Genomic DNA, 15,473 nt, shown 5'->3' with positions numbered 1-15,473 from the left:
CTTTTCAACAGCTGACCTTAACAACCTGACAAGTGCTGAACGAATAGCCTTTCTACAAGATAAATTACAGGAGATCAGAAAATATTACATGTCTTTGAAATCTGAAGTAGCATCCATAGACAGGAGGAGAAAACGGTTAAAAAAGAAAGAAAGAGAAGGTAATATCCAATATAATTTATGACTTGCACAGTAGCATGAATAACAATGTTTCATATTCTTTTTACATTGGAACAGGAGTCGGCCATTCAGCCACTCAGTCAGATTATTGCCAACCTGTAAACTCAATTTATGCACTTTTTTATATATATCCCATCCCCTATGAATTTCTTTTTTGAAATTTCAATAGGCCCAGAGCCTTTTGGGGTAGAGTATTCCAGTTTTCCGCTGTGTTTCTTGTGAAAAAGTGCTTCTCGATTTCACTCTTGATTGACAAGCTCTGATTTCAAAATTATGCTTCCTTGTTCTCAATTCTACACCAGAAGGACTAGATTCCCTGCATCAAGGCTATTGAATCTTTTGCCCATTTTTAACAGCTCAATTTCTAAACTCTCTAGGGTGATATAAACCAAGCTTATGCAACCTTTACATCAAATCTAACCCTTTCAAACCAGTATCATTCTGCTGAATGTGTGCTGCACCCCCTCCAAGGTCAATGTATCCTTCCTAAGTGTGGTACCCAAACTTAACTCCAGATGGGGTCACACTAAGGTTCTATACAATTGAAGCATCATTTCCTCCCCTTTATATTCCAGCTCTGAGATATAGCCAACATTCCATTTGAGTTTTTGATTAATTTTTGAACCTGTGCACTAACTTTTAATGGTTTGTTTACATGAACATTCTAATCCCTTGGGCAAAAAATTTTCGCTCAGCGGGCGGGCGCGCACCCGATCTGCTCGAGTGTTAAATGATGCGCATTGACGTCACCAAGCGTGCCAACGTCAACGCATAGACGCATGATAGCTAAGTCAACGGGCACGCGCTGGATCTGGCAGCGCGCCCGCTGACAGTTAAAAGGCCTGTTAAGGCCTTTAAGTAATCAATTAACTTAAATTTTTCACTGCCCGCCCAACCTAATTGTTGGTGGGCAGGCGAAAAGGCCAAATGGCCTTTGCATTTTTTTGAAAACTTCATCCGCGGGCAGGATGAGGTTTCCAAAAACAAATAAAGGTAAACTAAAAGTTTTAAAATTGAATTAATAACATGTCCCTGCTCACAAGAGGGGACATGTTTTATTACATTTTTGTTTTCTTTTTTAACAACGCTTCATCAGCCTGAGGCAGCACTGTGCATCAGGGAGATTGTGAAGCGCTCAGCCGGCTCACCCTCATCTCTTCCCACCCTCCCTGCACAGGCAGTGCTGCTGCTGCTGTTTCACGCTGGGCGGGCCTTAATTGGCTAGCCAGTGTGAAATTGCAGTCCATTCCCGATCACAGCTGATGGTCGGCTTCCTGCCCAGCACTACCAAGCCTGCCCGCCAAAGGCAAAGTTCTGCCCCTTTGCTCCTCTTCATCTTTCACTATAAAGAAAATGTCCTGACTTCTCTTTCTCCGTCCAAAGTGGATGACCTCGGACTTCTGGAATTCCATCTGCCTTAATTTTGCCCATTCGCTTCATCTGTTTATGTTCCTTCGTAACTTCCTTCTCTCAAATGTACAACTTACTCCTAATTTAGTATCATTTGAAAACTTGGGTATTCAGCACTCTAGCTCCTTCAACCATCATTAATACTTATACTGAAAAGTTGAGCCCCCAAAAATGTCCCCTTTGTTTCTAGTCACATTCTCTGAGCTGCTAAACAATGACCAAACCAATCTAGATTTTACAACGAAGAGATTAATTTAAACACAAAAGAGTCTTGAACAGTTTCTTCCTATTTTTCCTCAAGCTAACTGATAATATTGTTTTTTTTTTCAATTGAGATCCAGACTTTTTTTATCATTGTTACTATATAGTAATGTAATTGAAATTGATTACATAATATTCAATATGAAGCTAACCAAAATAGCATCAGTCATTCAGTCTTTATATTTAATATTTCTTCATATTGTTCATTTTCATGCTGTGGTAAGATCTAAAAATGTGTTTCTTACTCTTGTTATTTTCTGTCTTTTAATGCTCCCTCCCTAAAGAAGATGACAGACTTCCCAGATTTCATCTCATGTTGCTGGTGAGCCAGCAAAACAGCACCTGGTGACTCACCAGGTTTTATGAGCTTTTTTTTTCCCACCTCTCCTTGTGGGGAAGCATCTGATTTTCTGTTGGGCTCGTCTTCTGATGACATAATCTGGATTGGGCACTTAACTTGTGGAGAATCAAGTCTGAACCTGTCAGCCTTTGGGACGGCGTGTTGAAAGTTCAATGAGCAAGACAACCTATTATAAACTTTGAGATCTTACAAGGACCAGTTATAATAATTATCAGTGCATATACTGACAATGTACAATATTTTATGCAGATCTGTTTGCTAATTTATATGATCTTTTACCCTATAGTTACATCTGCAGCTCCAGGCACATCGTCTGCTTCTTCAGAAACTGGAATGAGTCCTACTTCCTCTTCACCAGCCCAGAATAGTGTGGCAGTAGAGTGCAGGTGATGAAACGCCCCTCCAACCTTCACTATCCCTTTCCACAGCAGCTGCTGCCATGACACAAGTGCTATAAACCCTGGAACATTAACATAGGAAACACTCAGCTGATTGGACTTGTGCATTACCAGTGGGATTCAAGTAAATGTTTCCTACTCCACCTGGTTAACTTCCAGTTCCTTTAGCACTGCAAGGCACAGAGTTGAATGTAATTTGGAAATGCGACATGGTTCACTGATGACTACTGTCCACTCTATTACATGATAAAGCACTTTGTGGAAGCCTCTCAGTGAATTAATAAAATGAATGTGACCATTTTCTTCGGAAGACACACGCAGAACAATAACTGCACCAGAAGAAAGCTTTGTTGGTAATGGAACGGATGATGCAAAGTATGAGCCCAGTAAGCACAGTTCATATGTTGGGTTAGTAGTTCCAATTCAGTCTTAGTTGTGGGAGCATTAGCTATGTTGAACTGCCAAAGTACACGGTGAGCAGAGTGCCCTATTTTGTGTAATTTGGAAATGGGACAAAATAGATTGTTACAGGAAATTTAGTGTATTGAAAACTGAAACTGTAATGAAAAATGTCTTCCGCTATTTTGCTGTTGGATTTTGAGCACACAGTTATGCAAATGAGATTTCTTATTTAAATTTTGTAATGTTTACAGTCATTGGAGAAGCTGGTTTTCAGTAGACTAATTTCTGTAGCAAGACTATTTTGTCTCTTTTTATATGTAATTGCAGAGTTTTTATTTTATTACAAAAAAGTTTCAAATATATCACAGCAATGAAGTTATTTAACAAAAATTTCTAGACCTGAGAATTTTGTGTAAAATAAAAAAATTGTATTATCTTGCAACTTGTGAAGTATATTTATTCAGACAAGGCAATGGACATAATACTTGTATTTTTTATGTATTTTTAAACAAGAAAGAAAGATATTTTCAGACTTGGTTCAGTTTTCCAGGTTTGTTGGCTCTAATTTACAAGATGTTACAAACCTTGAATTACGATTTCAAATCATTTCAAAAGCAGGGTGGCCTGCCCTGAATTACGTATCCTGTAAGGTTCAGTTGTTTAGCTTTATGGTCATACTGCCTAATGGTAAAATGTGTATTATTTGCCCTGTTAAACAAGGCTGGTTGGTCCAACCTTTGAAACTATGCCAAATTATCTACAATCCAAACGTTGTACAATTAAAAGCAGCATAGCACAACAAAAACTACAAGGAATTATGGTTACCATTAGGTGGCTGTGTAGAATTTTCAGTCCATGGGTACAGCCATGGTGACTCCATTGCATACTTTGTATATATTTCAACTCTTCCAGAACCATGTATTTAAAGGATACAGTTTGCACATATATTGTGTACAGATGTGATTATTTTATCAATTTTTATCCATACTTGTACTGTACATTGTAAGGAGTTGGTGTCCCTTCCCAATGTTTAATATACTGTAGAGTAATAGTGTGAATGCTCTAGACTGTTTGTATATTATGATACTGTGGTTCAGAACAGCATTGGGCCTGAGGTGGATTGTAATAGTATTCCATAGAACTGCTAACAAATCAATGTCCATTCATTTTATGTTTGAGATTTTTTTTGTATTTCTTGACAGCGTGAAATTGTAGTAGTTATTACAATGGATTTTTTTCTTCCACACTTGTAGTGGGAGAGAATAATTTGACAATGGCTAAACTTTCTAAAAGCAGAGCAAACTTTTTTTTTCTCTCTTCCACTTGCAAAGCTGGTGTATCGTAATGTGAAATAAAATGGAGCTCAGTACAGAGTTTAATAAAGGCCAAGTTTTAAGAAATCTGCTTTGAATTATTTTTGTCACATTTTGTGACATTTTCTGCATGATGCACCATTCCCTAGCTAAGAAAGTGGGCTGGCAACCTACTTCTAAGCCCCATGCCATTGCTGTTCTCAGTCTGGTTAAGTGGCATATAATAAAAGTTCAAGTGGTGTGCTCATTAACTTAGTACCTCCCTTATTGTCTCAGATGAAATTGAGAACCTGCTTTGCTGGAAAATTGGAATGTGGTGATACGAATAAGATATTGGGCTCAATCACTATTAGAAGTAGTGTGGCACATCACTTATTTCCTCGAAAAGAAAATGAAATCATTCATGTGGTATGTTCCTACAAGGAAAACATACATTCCAGCAGAAATGATCTTCTCAATTTATTTATTTTCCACTTCCAGTAATGTTTTAAATATTAGCATTTCATTAACCATTTACACAACGCAAAATATGAAGAACTTAAACCATTAAGATGCTGAAATTCTCACACATCCTTGCTGAGATTTTGAAAAAGAGATAGTGTCCTGATACGTTATCCTCCTCCTCTTCATTGATCTCTGCAGCCCTAGACATGCGCATTATACTTTCCCTCTCCAATGCCTCTCCTCCATTGTCCAGCTCTGTGGTATTGCCCTTGCTTGGTTCCATTATTACCTGTCCAATAGTAACCAGAGAGCATCTTCAGCAGCGGCTTTTCTTTCCACCCCTGCACAGTTATTTCCAGAGTCCCAAAAATATGTATCCTGGAATCCCTTCTGCTTCCTCACCTATATGGCAGCCCTTTGGCAAATTCAACATTAGATGGGGATCAGAATTCACCTGTATGCTGCTGAAACTGCCTCTCCACCATCTCTCTCAAGCTCTCAGATAACTCTGTAGTTAGCCTGCTTTGCTGACAGTTTTATATGAGCCATAACTTCTTTCAGTTAGATTTGGAAAGGCCAAAGCCAGAGTGTTTGGCCTCCATTACAAACTCTATACCTTTGCCACAGACTTCAACCCCATCCAGGGCCACTGTTTTAGGCTGAAGCAGAATGTTCATAACCTTCATGACCTGTTCACTCTAAGTTGAGCATCTGACCTCACATTTGATGAGACCACCTACTTCCACTTTAGAAACATTGCAGATTTTTCCCTGCCTCAGCCATGCCTTCATCACCTCAAAATTTCCCTTGCTCCAATGATTCCCTGGGACTCCCATCCTCGTGCTTCAAAGTTTGCATGCCATCTCAAGCCGTCCAGCTTATATCCTATCCCACATCAAGTCATGTTTAACCATTATGCCTGACCTGTTTTGGTTCCTGATCTCCTAATGCCTTAAGTTTAAAATTGTCATCCTCATGTTTAAAACTTAACATGGCCTTGCTTATATCTATCTTATCCTGCAATAACCTGCCTACCCCTCCTACCCCTGCACCGCCCAAGTACTTTATGGTTCTCTGACTCTTAATGCTTGTGCAGCATCCTGCCTTCACTGACAGGTAGAGATCTGTATGCTGAACAGAACAAATGCTGTTGTTGTGAATAATTGTTCCTGTACTGCTGACAACCACATTATCACTTATGTATGGTAAGCCATAGTTATAATTGAGCACTTTTTCCATTGAACTTAGAAGTGCTTATTTCTTTAATATATTTTATGAGGAAGCAACAAGTTTGTTACTGAGTACATTAATGCAGTAAATGAGTAGCAGTAAACTTTTGAAGGAAGATTGAAGAACAGCCATGTACCTTTTTCAGAAGTCCTTGAAACTAAGAGGCAAAGTACTGCAGATGCTGGATATCTGAATTAACAGGAAAATTATGGATACACAGGCAGCATCTGTGAAGAAAAGATGGGTAGAATGAATAGTTTAGGCCAATGACTATCTGAGACACCTTTTTACAATTTTAAGTAATGTCATCCTGTCATCAAAGCGTTTTCCTTGTCGACATCAGCCAAGTCTACCTGTCATTTTAGATATTACAGCAAATACACAATCTTTGGTTTGACATTATGTGGTCAGGAGACATGATAATTTTACTCAATTGAAGAGTGCAACTTGGATCGGCCCTTAGCTTGTTACTGTATTCATAATGCCTTACATTTGATGTGATGTTGCTGTTAATTCATAATGAAAGACGGACAGTGAGCAATGAGAATAGTAACATCAAACTAGGTGCAGTATAGCTTTAAGGATCTAGAAACTGATTGGAAGTGGGAATCTTGAATTTGAGAAAATCTGATAAATGTATTCAATTTCTGTCAGTCTCATTCATTTTACATACATCTTACAAACTGGTATTTGTTGAAAATATCGTTAAAGAAAATGAGTGAAACAATGGCTTGAGTGTTGTTTATCTTGCATCCAGTGGGCTAATCACTTAATTCAATGACTCTTGATGCTGTTGGTTCTAGTTTTGAACCCTCGCCTGGATTTCTAGTAGTATCATGTAAATAGTAACTCAGTACCTCGTTAGTTTCACACTGAAACATTTCATACAAGCAGTTGCTGTTGTTAGGTTAATAGACAAAAATAGCAAAAATTGATTGCTTTCCTTATTAAGTTATCTTAATAGATGACGGTGATGTAAGATAAAAAGGAAGGCCACTTAGCCCACCTCAGCTGATTCATCCAGAAAGATTTGCCCTTGCAAACTACCGTGTCATTTCAAATCTTATCTCCCAGGTTCTTACTATGTTCTTAATGTTCAAGTTCATGCCCCTGCTTTCCTAAAGCATGGTGTTTGGATCTCTGAAATCAAGTGCTTCCCCTGCAGTAGCACTGAAATGGCCTGAATGAAAGTTACAAATTACATCCTGTGTGACTGTGACCCTGATGGATCATTATTCCAATTTTTAAGAATTATTTATTTGTTCATGGCATGCAGGCATCGCTGGCTAGACCAGCATTTATTGTCCACTTCTAATTGCCCTTGAGAAGGTGATGTTGAGCCACCTTCTTGAATCGCTGCAGTCAATGTGTAGGTACACGCACAGTGCTGTTAGGAAGGGAGTTCAAGGATTTTGACCTAGCAACAGTGAAGAATTGGCAATATAATTCCAAGTCAGGATGATGTGTGACTTGGAAGGGAACTTGCAGGTGGTGCTGTTCCCACGCATCTGCTGCTGTTGTTCTTCCAGGTGGTAGAGGTTGCAGGTTTGGAAGGTGCTGTCGAAGCAGCTTCGGTAAGTTGCTGTAGTGCATCTTGTGGATCATACACACTGGTGGAAGCAGTGAATGTTGAAGGTATTGGATGGAGTGCCGATCAATCAGCTGCTTTGTCCAGGGTGGTGTCAAGCTTCTTGATTGTTGTTTCAGCTGCACACATCACACTCATTGGCATCACAGGCATTGGGGATTCAGGAGGTGAGTTACTCTCTGCAAAATTCCCAGCTTCTGACCTGCTCTTGAAGCCACAGTATTTATATAGTTGGTGCAGTTCAGTTTCTGGACAATGGTAACTCCCAGGATGTTGATAGTGGGGGATTCAGTGATGGTAATGCCATTGAATGTTGAGGGGAGATGGTTAGGTTCTCTCTTGTTGGAGCTGGTCATTCCCTGACAGTTGTATGGTGCGAATGCTACTTGCCATTTATCAGCCCAAGCCTGAATAGTCTTGCAGCATATGGACTGCTTCAGTATCTGAGGAATTGTGAATGGTGCTGAACATTGTGCAATCATCCACGAATATCCCCACTTCTGACCTTATGATGGAGGAAATATGAAATGAAACCGCTGAAGATGGCTGCGCCTAGGACACTACCCTGAGGAACACCTGCAGCAATGTCCCAGGACGGAGATGATTGACCTCCAACAACCACAGCTGTCTTCCTTTGTGCTAGGTATGACACTAACCAATGGGAAAGTTTTCCCCAATGACCACTTACTTCATTTTGTCTAGGGGTCTTTGATGCCACACTCAGTCAAATGTGGCTGTGATGTCAAGGACTGTCGCTCTCACTTCACCTTTGGAATTCAGGTCTTTTGTCGATATTTGGGTTAAGGCTGTAATGTCAGGAGCTGAGTGGCCCTGGCGGAACCCAAACTGAGTGTCAGTGAGCAAGTTATTGCTGTGCAAGTGCCACTTGATAACACTGTCAATGACATCTTCCATCACTTTGCTGATAATCAAGAGGAGGCTGATGGGGCGATAATCAAGAGGAGGCTGATGGGGCGATAATTGGCCGGGTTGGATTTGTCCTGTTTTTTGTGGACATAACATACCTGGGCTACATCCCAGCTGCAGAGATGGGGGTTGTTGGAGGTGAGGTGTTGGGGATTGTCATGGGGTGGGGGTCTGAAGTCAGGGGGGCTTTGGGAGGGTCCGAGGTTGAGGGGGGGTCTGGGGTCTGGGGAGGGGGTGGTTGTGGGGGTCTGGAGTTGGGGGTTGAGTCTGCGGTAGGGGATGGAGGTTGGTTGGAGGTCCAGGGGCTGTGGGGGAGGGGTCCAAGGTCTGGGTGCGCTGTGTGGGAGGTCCAAGGTCCGGAGGGGGGTCATGAGGTGGGGTGGGGGTTCCGAAGTCTGGGGCAGGTCCAAAGTCTGGTGGGGTGTGGGGCCGAGGTCAGGGGGGAGGGGGTGGGTGGGATTTAGAGGTCTGGGGGTGTTGGAGTTCAAGGGGGGTTGGGGGTATTGGATTTCGAGGGGTTAGGGGGTGTCGGAGTTCAGGGCGGATGGAGTCCCATAGTGGGGGCTGTCAGGGGTGTGGGGGAGTCCTGTGGGGTCAGTCTGGGCCTTACAATAGTTAGTCAGAAGCTGCAAGAGGTTTTAATTCTAACTTTTCTGAGTAGCTATTGGTATAACCCTGGCAGAACCATACGAAGTTTGTGATTTAAACTGCATTTTCAGATGGTTCCCAGCACAGAGCAATTGTCATGCAAACCTTTACCTGGGAACATCCCAGAGGGAATCCCTAGCGCATCTTTGGGATACCCCCCAACTCTGACACTGCTGAGCTGGGAAGTTACAGGCCAAAGTGCTTGTACTCAGTTTGCAGAAAACTTCCATATAATATATGCAAGCACTTCTGTCTGATGTTAAAGCACCATTTCAAACTACCAAGCCTGGGGATAATTATTTCTGAAATTGGAATTGATAGAATAAATTGATATGAGTTGCTATTTTGAGCACTCAAAGGGAAATTTGAAGTTTCAGGAAATAAACAAAATTTTGATTTTCAAAAAAAACTAAATGAAAAACAATCTAGGTAGTGTTATGATCCCAGCTGATGTTAATACTGGGCAAGTCAGATTCCAGAGTGAAACCGGGTTGGTAGATCCTAACTTTGATTATTTTAGAAACCATGGAGGTCAGTTACCGAACACAATCATAAGACTCTGCCAGTATACTTCTAACACAAAGAATAAAATGTTTATTATCAAGAAAAAATGAACTGTATTACACCAGACAACAAGGTTGGAAAGATTTCCTTACAGATACCAGAAAATTATTCAAACTCTCACTACTCCTTTTATCCCAGCAACCCTTCCAGACACAAAAACCCAATGAAACGTTACCACTGTCTAGACATCAAAGTTTATTGCTTGGGTTAGCTCAGTTTCAAACAATTTTCTTCCAGCAGACTTCTGAGCATCCACTAGATGCTTTTCTTCAGCTGATCTCTCTCCCTGAAACACCCGAAAATCACCATCTAAACTCATTATTACTTCAACTTCAGGGCAAACATACGAGTTCCCTAAACTCAGTTCCCCAGCAGGCTCATAGGACTTCTTATTTGAAAGGTTAGACCTTCTGCCTGCACTCTCTGGTATACACACACAAACTGAACTCCCTCCTGTGTTTTCCTGTCTCTCTGTGTGTCTCTGGACTTTTGTCACTAGGCAACAGCACATTTTTTCCTACTTTTTGTTTTTTTTTAACTTCACTAAACTACTAACTCCTTGGTAACCTATCTCTTCACTTAAAGAGTTGTAAAACCTCATTAAAAATGCATGTATACAAACAGGGCCCCAGAGTTCCTGCTACCAAGTTCACAAAAACCTCTAATTGACACTAAAGCCAGGTTTCACCTTAATACCCATTTTTTTTTTTATTCATTCACTGGATGTGGGTTTTGCTGGCTGGGCATTTATTGCCCATCCTTAATTAGACCATAAGACATAGAAGCAGAAGCAGGCCACTTGGCCCATCAAGTCTGCTCCACTATTCAATGAGATCACGGCTGATCTGATAATCCTCAACTCCACTTTCCTGCCTTTTCCCCATAACCCTTGATTCCCTTACTGATTAAAAATGTCTATCTCAACCTTGAATATACTTAACGACCCATCCTCTACAGCTCTCTGCAGTAAAGAATTCCACAGATTCACTACCCTCTGAGAGGAGAAATTCCTCTTCATTTCTGTCTTAAATGGGTGACCCCTTACTCTGACATTATGCTCTCTGGTCCCAGACTCTCCCATAAGGGAAAACAACCTCTCAGCATCTACCCTATCAAGTCCCCTAAGAATGTTATATGTTTCAATAAGGTCGCCTTTCATTCTTCTAAACTCAAATGAGCATCGGCCCAACGTACTCAACCGCTCCTCATAAGAAAAATCCCTCCATACCCGGGATCACCCTAGTGAACCTTCTTTGGACTGCTTCCAGTGCCAGTATATCTTCCCTTAGATATTAGGGGACCAAAACTGTTCACAGTATTCTAGGTACCCTTGAGAAGGTGGTGGTGAGCTACCTTCTTGAGCAGTTGAACTCCATGTGGTGTAGGTACACCCACAGTGCTGTTAGGAAGGGAGTTCCAGGATTTTGACCCAGTGACAGTGAAGGAATGGCATATATTTCACTCACCATCAATATGATGAATGACTTGGAGGGGAACTTCCAGGTGGTGGTGCTCCCATCTATCTGCTGGCCTTGTCCTTCTGGATGGTATTGGTGGTGGGTTTGGAAGGTGTTGTCTAAGGAGCCTTGGTGAATTCCTGCAGAGCATCTTGTAGATGGTACACACTGCTGCTACTGTGCATTGGTGGTGGAGGATCTGAATGTTTGTGGATGTGGTGCCAATTAAGCAGGCTACTTTGTCTTGGATGGTGTCAAGCTTCTTGAATGTTGTGGGAGCTGCACTCATCCAGGCAAGTGGGGAGTATTCCATCACACTCCTGACCTGTGCCTTGTAGGTGGTGGACAGGCTTTCGGGAGTCAGGAGATACGTTACTCATCGCAGGATTCCTAGCCTCTGACCTGCTCTTGTAGCCACAGTATTTATATGCCCAGTCCAGTTCAGTTTCAGGTCAATGGTAATCCCAAGGATGTTGATACTGAGGGATTCAGTGAAGGTAATACCATTGTATGTCATGGGGAAATGGTTGAATTCTCTCTTGTTGGAGATGACCATTGCCTGGCACTTCTGTGGTGCGAATGTTACTTGCCACTTCTCAGCCCAAGTCTGGATATTGTCCAGGTCTTGCTGCATTTGGACATGGACTGCTTCAGTATTTAAGGAGTCACGAATGGTGCTGAACATTGGGCAATCATAAGTGAACATCCCCACTTCTAACTTTACAATGGAAGGAAGGTCATTGATGAGCAGCTGAAGATGGTTGGGCTGAGGACACTAACCTCAGGAACTCCTGCAGTGATCTCCTGGAGCTGAGATGACTGACCTTCAACAACCACAACCATCCTCCTTTGTGCTAGGTATGACTCCAACCAGTGGAGAGTTTTCCCCGGTTCCCATTGACTCCAGTTTTGCTAGGGCTCCTTGATGCCACACTCAGTCAAATGCGGCCTTAATGTCAAGGGAAGATTGTAGGAAATGCTTCAGCCTTACTTTTTACTCTGATGTGCTGGACTCCCCCATCATTGAGGATGAGGATATTTGTGGAGCCTCCTCCTCCTCTGAATTGTTTAATTGTCCACCACCATTCACAATTGGATGTGGCAGGACTGCAGAGCTTAGATCTGATCCATTGATTGTAGGACCGCTCAGCTCTATCACTTGTTGTTTATGCTGTTTGGCACACAAGCTGTACTGTGTTATAGCTTCACCAGGTTGACATTTCATTTTTAGGTATGCCTAGTACTGCTCCTGGCATAGCCTCCTGCACTCTTGAACCAGGGTTGATCCCCTGGCTTGATGGTAATGGCGGAGTGGGGGATATGCCAGGCCATGAGGTTACATATTGTGTTCCAGTACAATTCTGCTGCTGCTGATGGCCCACAGCATCTCATGGATGCCCAGTCTTGAGTTACTAGATCTGTTCGAAATCTATCCCATTTAGCATGGTGGTAGTGCTACACAACAGGATGAAGGGTATCCTCAGTGTGAAGGCAGGACCTCGTCTCCACAACGACTGTGTGGTGGTCACTCCTACCGATAATGTCAGGGACAGATGCATCTGCAGCAGGCAGCTTGGTGAGGATGAGGTCAAGTATGTTTTTCCCTTTTGTTGGTTCCCTTACCACCTGCCGCAGACCCAGTCTAGCAGCTATGTCCTTTAGGACTTGGCCAGCTTGGTCAGTGGTCGTGTTACCGAGCAACTCCTGGTGATGGACATTGAAGTCCCCCACCCAGAGTACATTATGCGCCCTTGCCACCCTCAGTGCTTCCTCCAAGTGGTGTTCAACATGGGGGAGCACTGATTCATCAGCTGAGGGAGGGCAGGACATGATAATCAGCAGGAGGTTTCCTTGCACATGTTTGACCTGACGCCATGAGACTTCATGGAGTCCAGAGTCGATGTGGAGGACTCTCAGGGCAACTCCCTCCTGACTGTATACCATTGTGCTGCCACTCTGCTGGGTCTGTCCTGCTGCAGACCCAGTCTAGCAGCTATGTCCTTTAGGACTTGGCCAGGGATGGTGATGGTGGTGTCTGGGACATTATCTGTAAGATATGATTCCGTGAGGATGACTATGTCAGACTGTTGCTTGACTAGTCTGTGAGGCAGCTCTTTCAATTTTAGCACTAGCCTCCAGTGTTAGTAAGGACTTTGCAGGGTCAACAGGGCTGAGTTTGCTGTTGTAATTTCTGATGCCTAGGTCAATGCCGGATTGTCTATCTGGTTTCATTCCTTTTTTGAGACTTTGTAGCAGTTTGATACAACTGGGTGGTTTGCTAGGCCATTTCAGAGGGCATTTAAGAGTCAAACACATTGCTGTGGGTCTGGAGTCACAAGTAGGCCAGACCAAATAAGGACAGCAGATTTTCTTCCCTAAAAGGACATGAGTGAACCAGATAGGATTTTACAACAATCAACAATGGTTTCTTGTCATCATTAGACGTTTAATTCCAGATTTTTTTTATTGAATTCAAATTCCACCATCTGCCATGGAGGGATTCAAACCCGGGTCCCCAGCGTATTACCCTGGGTCTCTGGATTATTAGTCCAATGACAATACCACTACTAAATTAAACTTAAAGCTATACATTGTTCCTAACAGTGGTTTCTGGGTATTAAAAAAAGTTTGTTTTGGGAAGAACATACTTGAATACTGACAAAGTCTGTGAGCCCAACAGCACTGTTATTTGAATTTAACAGCACTGTTATTTGAATTTAACAGCACTGTTATTTGAAATAGAAAAAGAAAGTCGGGCACAATTTAGTGGGTCATTTTGCTTGAAAAAAAATTGTCTAAAACGAAGATCAAACAATTTGCCTTGTATCAAATGTTAGATTCTGTTTAAAGATATTTTGGGAACATTGTACTGAACAGTGAGGTCTCTCCCTGTCTCCTGAATGAGATGGAATAGTAAATATTGAGATGGCTCACTTAGAATAAAAGATAGTTAGGAAAAATGACCCAGCAACAAAAGGAAATCAGAATAACTCACCTTGTGTGTAGTTCAGTGTAACTCTTTCAAGTACAAACACATTTCCATCTGTTCCTATTCAGATGAAATTACATTGTTTCATAATTTGCCATGGTGAGATTTGAAGTCTTGATCTTGGGGTTACAAGCGCAGTACCATAAACACTTGGCTATCACACCAGTGTAGTAGGTATATCAATCTAGCATCGATGTACATCCAAGTGAAAATTAGGAAAGTGTAGATAAATGAGATTATTAAATGGCTGGTTTTCTCTTGGACATGCTTATGTCCCTGTCTGTGACTGTCTTAAGAGAACTGAATCTGATAGTTTGGCCACTAGTGGGACCTTACAGGGGAGATAAGCAAAGATCTCAAGACAGATGCTCCTTTTGATCTTTTGATAAGATCACCTGAGAGTTGAGATTGTGAGGCATGATATTGGGATACCGGTCTAAGTGTGCAAATGTGAGTTGTTACATATAAAGCAACTAACATATAGAAATACATGGTGAAATGCACTGAAGAATGGGTCTCATACATGCACAATTACATGACAAACAGCTTGACTTGAAATCGTTAATGTGGACACTGGAAAGAAACATTTTTTTAGATCATCAAGGCACTGACACATACTCTATAGTGAAACTGACTTAAAACAATGACAGAATTAAACACACTGGTATTGGTCAAAATGAGTAAAGTTGAAGTAAAAAGAACTTTTAAAAATGATTGGGGTAATTAGGGTTTAGGAGTAAGAATACTTAATAAGAACTATCCACAAGTTGGTTACAGATAAAGGGAGAGCTGGAGAATTTATTAATGATATATTAAACTGTAGCTTTAGTCCACTCCTGCAAAAAGACAAAGGATATTTTTGGGTAAGGTGATCCAGAGGTCAAGACTGATATTACAAGTAGATAGTGATCATGGGTCACACTCCACCAGAAAATAATTCACTTCATTACAAGAAATCTTGGGGATTGAGCACAAATTGCAAAGTTCCACCAACCCCAGTCTTCAGGAGTATAAGAAAGGCAAAATAGGAACCTCCAAACTATGTTGAAAAAGCTGTGTATACAATCAATCAAATATTTAAAGGCATTGTTGTGATTGTATTTGGAAAATGCCACAAGTAACAATCAGAGAGGGTGAAGGATTGAGGGCAGAGTATGAATGTCCTGATGCACCTGGTACAAAAGAGCCTTCATTATCCCAGCTGGCACAAAAGGATTGGAATGGGAAAAGTTGGAGATGGCTCAGTGATGATTAAACTGGCTGAAGATTAATAAAAGAGACCATGGGTTGGAAGCTTGCCACAG

General features: G+C 41.7%; 1 protein-coding gene across 5 annotated transcripts in view; it reads left to right on the top strand.

Annotated features, from left to right (window-relative positions):
- The window catches only part of arid4a (AT rich interactive domain 4A (RBP1-like)), a 119,501-nt gene extending 115,092 nt beyond the window's left edge, over nucleotides 1–4,409 (top strand). For all 5 annotated transcript variants that reach the window (XM_041214294.1, XM_041214296.1, XM_041214298.1 and 2 more), the window contains exons 24-25: nucleotides 12–158; nucleotides 2,496–4,409. In XM_041214294.1, the coding sequence (XP_041070228.1) occupies nucleotides 12–158; nucleotides 2,496–2,599 (251 nt within the window). In that variant the 3' untranslated portion in view covers nucleotides 2,600–4,409. The remainder of the gene's footprint in view (nucleotides 1–11; nucleotides 159–2,495) is intronic.
- Nucleotides 4,410–15,473: the final 11,064 nt, after the last annotated feature.

Source organism: Carcharodon carcharias, chromosome 20 (genome assembly GCF_017639515.1).
Source record: "Carcharodon carcharias isolate sCarCar2 chromosome 20, sCarCar2.pri, whole genome shotgun sequence".
In the NCBI taxonomy this organism is placed as follows: Eukaryota; Metazoa; Chordata; class Chondrichthyes; order Lamniformes; family Lamnidae; genus Carcharodon; species Carcharodon carcharias.
This window is presented reverse-complemented; position numbering and strand designations above follow the sequence as displayed.